Genomic DNA, 12,837 nt, shown 5'->3' with positions numbered 1-12,837 from the left:
TTAAGCCGTTTGAAAAGAAAAAAGAAAAAAATGAGAAGCTTCAAGAAACTAAACCCTACAAATGAAATCAGGAATGTTCGAGCATCTGAGGCACTCGTCGATGATAAAGCGACAAATGCAAGTACATCCACTCGATAATCCTTATTGGCAACGTACAGCGCTGTATACGCTATAGCAAAGAGCGCATCAGAGACTCTAATTTGTTGCCTTATCCTCTCTGTTTCTGATATCCATTAAAGCCAACACCAATAGACAAACAACCCTAAGTTCCCCGAAACAAGAAATTAGCATAATACTACTGGTTCACAACGGAAGGCTCAGAGAGTAATGATTTTGGTAACATCAACAAGCTTATAAAGCTTTCATAGTTTGATGGTATAGTAATCGTCGTCATCGCCGCCAGAATTTCACATGCCGATTAACGAAATTTAAACAAATTGAAAGCAAAATAAAGATAAAAGAAACGAAAGATGAGAGATCGTCGAGTCACACCCGTAAATGGCCTCAGAAGCCAGAGGTGGAAGAAAAACATCACATAATCTATTAAGAACTTTCAGAAGGTAAGGACAATTGTTATCCATCACCGGCCATTCTGCGAATGCGTTTTTTTTCGTAGATCCAAACTATCAAAAATTTGGTCAACAAAACAACAACATCAAACAGAAAAAGCTTGAAACCACGAAAACAAACAGAATAAAAAATTTCTGAATAATAATTGGAAGGAACAATAACATATAAACCCTAAATGCTTGAACTTATCTCATCAAGCCTTGAAAGCATCTACAAGAATTGATAGAGATCAACAAAAGGAGAGACGAATCAAAGCAGAACACGGACGCCAGAAACTAGAGAAGCCCAGGAGAAACGAAAGTAGCGTAGCTGTTCGTTGGAATTTATAGAGGCGGAGTTCTCTGTAATTGGCGATTTGAGAACCCTAACCCTTTAGTCACTATTCACTAAACATGAGAAATCTAATTACCAATTCATCCTCGTCGTTTATTATATTGACCGATCAGTACTCCATTCTATTTTGGTCCCTATTAATTTGACCAAGGAAATCCGGTTCGGCTACTCGAAATTTTATCGAGTTCATTTCTAATTCATTTATCTTTGGATGATGGACATCTAACCATCATTCACATCCAAAAGGTAAGATTAAATTAAATTTTGTAAATCTTACCTTTACCTTTGGAGGTGATTGATGAACAAGTGTCCATCTTAAAAAAAATGAATGGTTAATTTTCTTGTCAAAAATGCACATAATAAAATTATTCAGCTACTCAAGCTACATTTTGAACCCCAAATGGCGCCTCTGTGGATTTTATGCCCAATGTAGGGTCAAATCTATCCATCCTAGTCAAGAATTCGAATTCCCTAGAACCAGGGGCAGAGCCTTGCCTTATATTTAAATTATATGTAACAACTACCCTCTCGCTTCTCCCATCCTCCCCTAGGATGCATGTAATCAAGATATGCATAAATTGCCCAAATGAATCTCAATTCCTAAAGAACGCCAAAAAAAAAAAGAAAAATCAATCCATCCTCACATGGTGATATAAACCAGAATGGCAGAATGTTTGGGGTCTAAACCAAATTAGATCACTTTCTAAAATTTAATGAAGTCCACGTAGTATCAGTTGAATGCTAGATGCCATTGACATCGCTGCATCAGATGCACCACCCTAGCAAGATCCTAATAAAAATACACTATGGACATACCAAAATCGGATACCAATATGTTGGAACTCTTTTTTTATTTTTTTTGGAACTCAATGGAAAGAAACAGTGGGGATAAAGATAAGAAGACATCTTTTTCTCCAGATATCCAAAGAAACATCTGTCTTCAAACCTTATAGAGGGCTTAACATCTCCCTCGGACTCTTAGCAGGTTCACTCACAACAGTCATTAGTGTAAAAAGAGACGGTGACAACTTACAATGTCGCGTTTGTTTGGAAAGTTTATGAGTAGAGCATGTTGGTTTGCATCGAGTTCAAAGTTCACGGCTGATTGTTAGGCAGTTTGCTAAGGATAGAATGCTCTGGTTTATGATCACACTCAAAATCAAGATGAACAAATGCTCGCTCAACTTCAGGAAGTTCCTCAATCTTTATTTGCAATGACTCTCCAATTGCGTGGGCTTCTTTTAGTGGTAAATCTTCAGGGAGTTCAATGTCAACCTGTGGATTTTCATTTTAAGTTATCCAGTCAAGACTCAAGATTGCTGAACAATTATAAGCATGGAGATGAGGACTAGCAAAAGAGAAGAGTGGATAATAAAGAGTCATCAGTACTAGAGGTTAATTAATAACTGACCTCTACAAAATAAAGAACACCAAAAGTATAGGCTCGAACTGTGTCAACGCGCTTGATTTTCGAATCGTGCCTTATGACCAAGTATGTCAATTTCTGTAAGACTTCAGGTGGGGCTGACTGCCCCACCAGAGAAGCTGCATCAAGAAGCACAATGATGAACTAGTATTAAAATTCATTTGGAAGTCGGTGGACAAGAGAGGAACCATAACACTGCAAGTAATACTTCTAGCATAAGCTTCATTGATTAAATTGAGCTTAATTTGCATTTGTTTATTCTAGATCATTCAAAGAAACTCCAGCAGAGGTAGTGAAAAGCTAAGTTACTTAAAAAGAGTGGCACCCATACCTGCATTTTCTAGCACAGTCCCTGACCAGTTTGAGATTGTATAGATGGCAAGAATTATAGCACCAATTGGGTCAATCCACCAGTAGAATTTGTCACCCAGAACAGCAGCGACCAATCCAACAACGTTCGTCACCACATCGAAATAGTGATCCTAGACATCAGCATCAATTAGGACTGAACCTTCACAAAGTTCTTTCAAAACTGAACCAGAAAACACAAAAAAAATAGCAAGCTGTTAATTGATGCTGTTAGTGGGAAAACCTTTGCGTAGGCACGGACTATATTGTTTCCTGAGCTTCTGCAATAGATCCAAAGGCCAAGTTTTATCGCAGTAGCAGAAAGCATGATCCCATACAACCACACAAGCTGCTCTGAGCTCATCTTTTCAGAAGGTTCATTTTTTATCAGTTGTTCTACAGCCTGCACCAGTACCTGAAAGCCTGCAAAGATCACAAAAAGGGATTACTATAATTTTCCGACATATAAAAGCTCAAGGGCTTTGTCACATTTCACCAATTGGTTTTCTTCAGGAAGCAAATCCAATTCCAAGCAACAAATTGTTCTTTATGAAGATAATTAACAGGTTCCCGAAAGAAATACCAAGAGTAGCCATAATAGCTGCAAAGATAACAATGCCCACTGGTTGCACCCTCAGCTTTCCAATAGGATACTTATAGATATTTATACTTTTCATTGATAGGTGCGTGAACCAAAGTATTCCACCAGCCATAAGATCCAGGAGAGAATCAAGCGTAGAAGCCGCAATAGCAATTGATCCACTCCTTACTGTAGCATAGATCTGCAGTTTATGTAGGTGAAGAGTTGAGTACAACAAATCCAAGTAGAACTCCAAGAAATAAACCTAACCTTGCAGGTTCTCTATCCTTGAGTTACCTTACATGCCAGCAAAAGAATATTTGCATAGTTGGATATCCTCATTGCTCTTTCATGTTTGGCTTCTTGTTCATGTTCTAAAGCCTCATTGAGGCCATTGTTTGATTCTAAAGAGTCAACTTCCTCAAAGGATTTTAGGGTTGCGAATTGTCTTTCATAGTATTCCTTTTCCCCTGAAACATAGAGGAAGAGTTGGATTAATGGGACGCGTTCATGAAAGAAAACTAATGAAGGAAACAGAAGAATGAGTCTATACTTCTAACTATAAACAAAAACCCAAAACATCTTTTACTTGAACAAGATGAAACTTCACCCAGAACAAATTGGAATGGTCCAATTATGTGGAGAAGTGTTTGATTGATTAAAAAGAGGAAAAAGAGAGGGGAACTTTAATTTTTATGCTATTAAATGCAAAATAGCCAACAGTATGTGAACTCTGCTTGGTGGATTCTGAGCTTAATTGACAGAGGTTCAAGATTGACAAGGGAACTGCCATTTGACTTTAATCCTGGATCCACAAATTGCTCATAAAATGCAACTTCTTCTGCTAATTATTTTCTGCTCTAAGTTTTAAACAACCTCACATCTGTTAGATATAATACAGGGACCTCTTACAATTCTGTAATGACAAAAATGTTATGTTTTCCCTTAGCATTAACTGTAAAGGTAAAACTCTCAACAATTCATATTCCTTGATCAAGACCATACCTCAAAAAGCTGAAAATGTTAAATCTTCTGAGTAGAAGTGGAAAATGTTTGAATTAGATGATACTTGTATGATTAGGATATATGAATTTATTTATTTTTTAACAATAGGCCAGTGCCCAAACCTGTCAGTTTCAATAGTCTGCAAAAACAGAGGAAGAGATGCATAAAGACATTTTAAATTAGCACTTTACTGCTCTCACATCACTTATCCGCGGATCCCAGCAATTTTTTTTAAACTATTTTGCTGATCTTACAATTTAACACTTTTCCTTGATCAGAAATCAAAATCGACAGGGAATTATCATTTATGTTTTTCTTTTTCATGACTGAATGAACCTTAGGTTTTCAATCTCACTTATGGATATAGTAAGCGTATCATGTATTATTTCACTCCCGATGCGTATCTCATCCAATTGTAATCATTGTAACCCAACTAGGCAAAAAGATTTTTCAGTCATGTTACCAGCTCAAGGAGAAGATTATGTTTTGGAAGAAAATAAATATGCAGAGAGGCCTCAAAATCAAAGAAACAGGGAACAGCTGAGAAAGGGAAAGAGAGTTACCCTTGTTTAAGTTTTTGGTTCTAGACAAATCAACATGGAAAGGGTCCTCAGAATCAAGGCTAGATTTAAGCTTGTCGGGCAAGTTGGCAGTGAAATCGCCAATTATGGGTCTCACCCAGCTCCGGAAACTCACTTGTAGACGGTTTTCATCAGGCTTTGGCCCTTCATTGACCAACATTAATGGTTTCTTAATGTCGGAACTTTCTGCCATCAGTTTCAGACTTCTAATAAAAACAACTAATGTTTCTTTTTATTTTGAATCTTTAGTGGATCTATCAACTTATATCAATCCAAAGTGCAAAACCAAATTTAAAATCTGTTTGTCAGTTTTTGTGTATTTCATCTACAGAGAAGAGTTGAAGTGGCTTCCGACGTGGATTCTGTTTCACAGCTCACGTAGAAATTGATGCAAAACAACTCTTCAAAATGTGCATTGAGAAGAAATTGCGGATGCTCGTCTGCAGGCGCTTCTCTCAAATTCTAACCAGAATACCAGATTTTTAATGGATCTCCTATTTTCTTTGTTGTCAATTATCATTAAAGTGCATGTTGACCTGTCGGCACAACGGCCTTAAGGACTTCGTCTATGATGTTCAGGAAAGGACCTGGAGTTGTTTCTACTCCAGTGAGAACTATAAACTGACCCTTTTTTTTTTCTTTTTCGTGACAAGGACTAGGCCCTCCGTGCTATGTTATCTGCCAATAAATTGGTCCTACACGTCTAATGCAGAGTCGTCCGCCTATGATCATTTACGAAAAGAATTCACTATTAAGGGGAAAGAAATGGGGAGAGGTGAAAATAACAATGACATCACCACCAAAGCCTATCAAGGCACAAAAAGGAAAAGAAAAGCAAGAAAAGCTAGAAACTAAATTGGAGGCCAACATGCCTTAGACCAATGCTAGTTTCAGAAGTAATTTTCCTTACTCTTATTCTTCTTTTTTCTAAAAGACCTAAGCTCAACAACAAAATTTTCATTTAGTTGGCAAACTATCTGACAACTACGAAGTCGAAGTGAGGAGGTTTCAATATCTGAAGAACCTGCGTGGGAGAGAAGAAGCATCCTAACCATTGACGTAGCCATCAATAATCACATAATTAAGAGACAAGGAGAGGGAATAAAGATATTATTATTCTGTTCATTTCTGATAAGAAAATAGACTATTCATTTTCTTTTGGAAGAATAACACGTATCCAAAATTAGATCTAAGGATTGAGATAAAATTTACAAGATAGAATTTTTTTTATATTTTAATTTAATCTTAATCATTAAATATAACTTTGAACACATTTCACCCATCATAATTAAATTGACATTGCATTTCCTTGTCAGAATTGAATAAGATAAAAAAAAAAAAATCCAAAAATAGAGCATGATAGGAGCTAGAAAACACAGGTTGGGCTGACAGAAGGCCTAGTGAAAGAGGAGGGAAGGGTGAGAAAGGACAAGGAGATGGATCTAGGAGTGAGAGAGAGGGTGGGGAGGCTAGAACCCGACCACCGGGGGGACCAGGGAGGGCCCAGAAGCAAAGTGAGGGAGATGGGCTGGGCCAGGCCCAAAGGAGGGCCAAGGAGAGAATGTATCAATTGGTATACAAATTGAAGAGTCTCACATGCATTCACATATAAATCTACAACTGCCACGTGTAGAGGGTGAGAATTATAGAGAATATAAATCCATTCACATATACCTGTTTAATTATCACATTCAAACAAAACAGAAGTCCAAAATCCAAAATCCAAAATCCAAGTGTTGCGCTTTACTGACATAAATGCTGAACACAAGGTGCAAGTGTTAATTTCCCTCCTCTTTAGCTTTCCAATGCCTGCGCTCACTTTTAGCACCGTGCTAGTCAGCCCACATCTAACACGCCACGTGGTAAATCATATACCAAGTGGCAATCCTGCTGGCAGCACGCCATTTCCCGACAAAATAATGGAAATTTTCGTTTCCTCTCAATCAGTACTTGTTACGTTTGTTTGATCATTTTCACATAAATGCTCCATAAAAATGAAAACACCTTTTAGATTTCAAGGAATGATCATGATAAGAACAAACCCTTTTCAAGTCTGCTACGACAACGTCAAGTATCCTGATACAGAAGATTCTGATCTAAAGGCAATCTTTTTCTAGCCATAAAAAAGTAATGAAAGAGAAGAACTCAAACATAAATTGAATCAATAGAAGAGAGAGGAACATCAATAATTTGACCATCAAGATAAGAATCATGAAGTTGCAACAGGGATCATGAAAATCTCTGTTTGGAATCACAGAAAAATAACCACAACAATAAACCAGAAGAGAAAGACAAATTGAAAAAAAAAAGAACAGGGGAAATGGAAGTTGAGGAACAGGAGAACAGTTGACCAGGAAGCTCATACCTTTAGAGCGTCTCCTTTTCTTGGAGAAATTTTTAATGCAGGAGAGATTATTTACTTCATAGTTTTCCTTCCAAATCAAGCTAAATCTATGGAAAAATTTAGCTCTGACTTCGTGCAGAGACTCACCATCCACTTCGTCTTCTTCTTCTGCCCCTATCAGCAGAAGATCCTCCTCAAAAACCCTACCTTTCTCCATTTCTATTTTCTTACAAAACCAGAAGAAATGGAACACTAGTCTCGTCATCTAACAAGCATAACTTAACTCTCCCTGTCAGCAGATCAAGCACAGTTAAGAAAAGCCTAAGTAGCTAAAACTCCCTAGTTCACGTGCTTTAGATTCAAAAGCTGTTGCAGACTTGCAGTGCTGCGGATGATAGAATGAAGAGCTTGAGCTTCTTAAGGACAAGTGTTTCTCCGCACTATAAATTAATCAATTTTAGCAGATAGTTACATAGTCGGAGAATCTATGATGTCATATAGGCTGCATTTGTTTGTCGAAATGCAAAATTTGAGTTTTCAATGTTGAAGAAATTGTTCCATTGCATATCTGTTCCTCCGAATGTAAGTTTCTCTTATTCTAGTTCTCTCAAGTTCGTACGGTTTCGTCATTTTCCTATCCGAAAAGCATCTTCCTTAATTCTAGGTCTTCCAAACCTGTATAACTCCTTCGATGCACAAACAAGTTCGTGAAGTAATTATTTATAGCCTGCTTGTTTCTTCTCCAAGAGACGAGACAACTAGCTCATGAGAATGGAAGATCACGAAACAGAGAAAGATACAAACATGCAGAGAAGTTAAAGAGTGAGAGAGAGAACCTTTAATGAGTCCTTTCGCAGTAGAGAGATCAGTGCTAACTGGATCTTCGGGATCAAGGCCAGACCTTACCTTATCAGGCAAATTCTGGAAGAAATCACCAGTGAGGGAGCTTAAGAATCTCGCAGATAAATGGTTATTCAGCGTCGGAACATCCATTAATGGTGTTCTTATTTCCCTGTCGTTTTCCATTTTCTGTAACTAGCTAGCTAAGCTTCTTCCTCGCAGAGAAAGTTTCCTTAATTGATACTTGTCCATATGACGCTTTATATATAAGCGGATTCTTAAGAGTGCAAGTAATTTTATTAATTTATTATTTGTTTTTTCTTTAATAAGATATTTATTATTGTTAGAAAAGAGAAAACAAGTAATAAATGTGATGCTAAATTTTGTTAATAAATAAGCGACTGTTTGTTGGATTCATATCCTCTGTAATTCCCTTCCCTACAATTCCCTGCAATTCCCTCATAGGATCGTGCCATGTGGCATTTAAGTAATCCAAAGGTTACCCAACAAACTAGAGTTTAAATAAAATTCAAATTTATAGGTGGGTTTAAATAAAATTCAAATTTATTTTAAATTAGATAACCGTTGGATTACTTGAATGCCACATGGCACAATCTTATGAGAGAATTACAGGAAATTGTAGGAAAGGGAATTACAGAGGATGTAAATCCCTGTTTGTGGCAACGGAATTATTGGAAAGCATAGCGTTGTTGAAATTGTCATTGATGTGGAATGCTAATAAAAATCGTTTGTTTGCCCTCACAAATTAAGAGTGTCACGTGGGCGGCTGGATATCAAACTTGAATTTTGTGCCTTTAATATAAAAGTCGAGATCAAGATTTCAATCTTGACTATTGGCAGGATTATAGTATTGAAATTGAACCCATCAAGTCTAGTCTATATTTACAAGAATTCGAATCACCTCTCTTTTCACCACAAATACTAAGGGGACCTCTATATTGGGGATTCATATCTTTGCAAAAAGTTTAAAATAAGCTTCTAAAGGATCATACATGGGTCCGTCGAACGAGAACATACTACTTACTAACGGGTAGGTAATCCGAACAACTCTAATTTGGCTACTAGTTACTAACGAACTTGTAAGTTTTTCGAGATGGAGCATGGGATGCATCTTTTTAAACAAGTCTCTCCGGTTGCATTCTGTGATATCCAAGAAAATCATTTATTGTAGTGAGCTAAGGCCTCTTAATTTTAGTTCTTAACGTATAAATCTCTCAGAGCATAAATCATCTTTTTAGTCGAATTTGGTAGCAGTCCCCACCCTCTTTTATTGTAAATTCAGCAGCTTCTGCTTCTTAATTTCAGAGTTTATCTTATTTGTATAAGACAGAGTCACACTTATGAGGAAGCCAACTTGTTTATTAATTTCCCCCAAAATATGATCGGAGCATAAATGATTCCTTTAAGTTGTTGAAACTAAGAAAATATTCAACATCAAACCGAACTGTTTAAAAAAAAACATCCAAGAACTATGTTCTCATCCAAAACCTAAAAAGTAAACAATCAAATCAAATTTAAAGGATATGAGTCAAATATCAATTAATTTGGCAGAGGAGAAAACAAAACAAAGTTGGATATGAGAATTGACATTTGCAGGTGCTAAGGAAGCTTCAAAGTTAGGGTTGAGGTTGGGCAAAAAAGAAGAAGTTAGGATTGAGTCGTACGCTGACCGTGAGCGTGACCTTGTAGACCGCTGGATTTGTCCACGTCACATTTAAAAGGACGAAATGGTACCCAACCAGCAAGCATAGTCAACAGAAAAATCAAATCAATAATGGATAGCAAAATCGATGCATGATGAGCCACTTGTGCATTATTGGCATTTGGCATGGCCTCCCATCAAGGCTCCATTCGTAAGGTTGTGTTTCTATTAACAACCAGGAAACTAAGATATGAGGAGGACCCCACAAGATATGGAGGGATGGATATCCATGCATTGAATATTTGATTTATAAAGACCTCACATCTCAACTTTACAAAATGAATCAGTGAGAGAATCACAGTGGGCTCTACATGTATCTCTTTGTAATGTGTGATCAGTGATAAAAAGAGATGAGAAAAGCATAGACTTCTACCTATAGATAAAGGCAAGCAGTAAGTTGTAGGTTTAACTAACATTGGTCAATTACTTAGGTCTATATTCACTCTGTATATTTGAGACACGGGTAGTATTGACTTTACTATTGTGTGAGTAGTTAGGGTTATATTTTTATGTTATAAATGACATTTTGGGTTCTTGTTACTATTACACGTACACTTGAATTTGATTTCTTTCTTTCCACAAGAAATCAGAAGAAGAATTCCAAGAAAATAAGAGGTTATGAAAGATTCAAGAGGCTGAGACCAACTTGAAAGCTAATAAATCAACTACAAACAAAATGATGACGTAATGAGGTCTATCATTTCACTCCATTATTATATGGGGTCAATTTAAGGTTTGATTGACCCAAGACTTTTTTTCAACAATTGGCATCAGAGCCAAACCATACAAACTCGGATTGCATCACGAAAGGTACTGTTGCATTATGAAGTTAACCCTAAAACAAGAAACAACTGGCGCCTGCATTTGATTGACTGGAATAAAAACCATTTTATTTGGGTTCTCCATGGCATCTTGTTGCCTAAAATTTCACCCAAGATAGTTGATTGATGTGACTTGTAATGAATTCTCCATGTGTGATATTTCACGCTTTTCTTTTCCCGAAGAAATCACCGATTGGTCCCCCAAGATAGCCTCTAGTGTATATTTCACCTTTTTTTTCGGGGTGGCGGGTAAAAGTGTATATTTCATCTGGAGTTTCAACAAAATGATACATGAGAAATGAGTGACCTGAAATTAACACTTTGACTACCTTATTCTCTCAGCCCATCTCTTATGGAAATCCATGGAGCGGCAACAGTTCAAAAGTATCGAGAGTTGTAAGTGGAGACAAGCACATCTTAAAGTAGCATTCCTCCATTTTTTTATTTTCCCAACTGCTACTAGATCCCAAAATAGTTACTCATACAAAGTAGCAACCAACCAAATGCAAACTTCCATCTCAATTTCTTGACAGTAGATTTTGAGTCCAGACAGCAACAGCCAACAAGTTTCAGGTCTCAATTGTCATAAAATACTCAGTAGACGTTCGATCTCTCAAGTCCTACATGAGTTAAATCTAGGCTGAAAAGCAACAGCTAGAAATGGCATTTTTCCCAAAATACAGAATCAAGTATCCTAATCACCTAAAAAAGAAATGCATTTGTGAAGTCTTGTTCCTTCTTCATCCAACTCTCTTGATATAAACACACCAAATTGTTTATAACTAGGGCTTGCTTCACAATCTGTTACATGTCTTTCCCAAGTACCAAGCAAATAAAGAAACAACAAGAACAACTGTAGTTCTTCTCAAGATATTAGCCAATAAATAAAGTGCTGACATTTACAATACTTTGATTAATCCTTTCTCACCAATGGATGGGTTGGCTGTCCAAATTAGTAGATGACAAATCGAATCAAGAAGGATACAAAGGGGTAGTAGTTCCTTATTCTTTAAGTGGATAGCAACATTTTCCCTTTGCAATGTCTACCTCAACAGTGCTTCTTGTGCTTCTTTGCTACTGCAATCATGTTTTTTGTCAGCTGATTTTCTAATTTTTCATTTTGGATGGACAAAAAATTCACTACTAAAATCCCAAGAGGGGTTGGGGGGAGACTACTAGTCAGCAGCAGAGAAGAGTTAAACCTAAGCATGTTCCTTGGGGTATCCAAGACTGCATGAGGCGTTGGACGAGGGGGGATTTGATGGAGAAGACTTTACAGTAGAAACAGTAGGGGGGAGGGTGTTGTCAATTTATGTCAAACATGAGCACAGAAATGGCAGTGGGGCATCGATCCGACAGGGACCTCGACGTAGATGTGGGCATATGATAGTCGCTCCATTTTTCCAAGAATGGTGTCCATGTACACTGCTAGTCCAAACATAAACCCTATTCTGCTTAGGCAGACTGTGTTCCAGAGATGGAAGGGAAGCCCTGACAGCGCTAGCCAGATGGGGATGAATGTTTAGTCAATCTTTCTTAGTTGTAGTTGGGGCTCCAGGATTTTTTTTGCCAACAAAGGTTTCCAGAGCTCTCTTTCTAACTTCATCATAAAACTTGAAAATGAATATACCATTGTTGAGTAGGTATATGTGCAGAGCTCCTTCTGCCTTCCACTGTTTCAAAAGGTAGGCCTGGACAATGCTGAACAAGGGTCTGAAACCGAGGAAGTGTCCAACAAAGCAGGGAATTCCATGTCATAATTGTGGGAAGGGTGAGGTTGGTAGGGCAAAACGGAGGGACGCAGTAATGCAAGGAAAGGTCTGAGGAAGTTTTGCGAGAAGTGTGAAGACTAGGGCCTGTCCCAATGGGGAGGCAGAGGAAGGGGCGAAGGAGAGGAGGGGGACATTGCCAGAGTCATGATTCAGGTTACCATCCTCCCTCCTTGACAAGGGGAGAGTTGGTTTAGCTAGATTACTCCTAGGTCTCCCCTTGTTTCTACATTAAATGCAAGTGAGCCTCAAGGCTCTCCACCAACTGCACTGGCTCCTCAGAGCAGTTCCTCTCTTAAATGAACTGAAGTTCATCCTTCAGTGACACAAATTTTCAGTAATATTGTCCAAATGAATGGTTGGATCATATGGGGCATCACTAATTTTGTCATTGTATATACACTATTTCTCCAATCTCTTTAGACCTCAATCTTAAGATGTGCTCATTAGTCAGAGGGTCCTCTAGTATGCATGTTCTGCAGTACTGTTAATTCTAT

General features: G+C 37.7%; 1 protein-coding gene and 2 non-coding genes across 5 annotated transcripts; all 3 read right to left on the bottom strand.

Moving 5' to 3' along the window:
• Window positions 1-313: 313 nt before the first annotated feature.
• Window positions 314-402, bottom strand: LOC149003740 (small nucleolar RNA snoR116). Its single transcript, XR_016170569.1, has one exon. It is a non-coding gene; the product is annotated as a small nucleolar RNA snoR116 (small nucleolar RNA).
• A 97-nt stretch (window positions 403-499) lies between these two features.
• On the bottom strand, window positions 500-589 carry LOC149003739 (small nucleolar RNA snoR117). The gene has a single exon (XR_016170574.1). It is a non-coding gene; the product is annotated as a small nucleolar RNA snoR117 (small nucleolar RNA).
• A 1,024-nt stretch (window positions 590-1,613) lies between these two features.
• On the bottom strand, window positions 1,614-8,239 carry LOC149003738 (metal tolerance protein 4-like). 3 transcript variants are annotated; one of them, XM_089136870.1, is made up of 7 exons: window positions 7,209-7,521; window positions 3,555-3,727; window positions 3,261-3,459; window positions 2,922-3,100; window positions 2,661-2,811; window positions 2,315-2,448; window positions 1,614-2,178 (listed from the first exon to the last, which is right to left on the bottom strand). In XM_089136870.1, the coding sequence occupies exons 1-7, from the start codon at window positions 7,450-7,452 to the stop codon at window positions 1,999-2,001; spliced, it is 1,260 nt and encodes a 419-aa protein (XP_088992996.1). In that variant the 5' UTR covers window positions 7,453-7,521; the 3' UTR covers window positions 1,614-1,998. The 3 variants fall into 3 exon arrangements, with proteins under 3 accessions (XP_088992996.1, XP_088992995.1, XP_088992994.1); XM_089136869.1 differs by lacking the exon at window positions 7,209-7,521 and adding an exon at window positions 4,826-5,043; XM_089136868.1 differs by lacking the exon at window positions 7,209-7,521 and adding an exon at window positions 8,024-8,239 and having other exon boundaries at window positions 1,624-2,178.
• Between the last annotated feature and the right edge of the window lie 4,598 nt (window positions 8,240-12,837).

This window comes from Hakea prostrata, chromosome 10 (genome assembly GCF_041222555.1).
Source record: "Hakea prostrata isolate BN-2017 chromosome 10, UWA_Hpros_2, whole genome shotgun sequence".
NCBI lineage: Eukaryota > Viridiplantae > Streptophyta > Magnoliopsida > Proteales > Proteaceae > Hakea > Hakea prostrata.
Note: the sequence above shows the minus strand (reverse complement) of the source record. Positions and strands in the feature narration are given on the sequence as shown.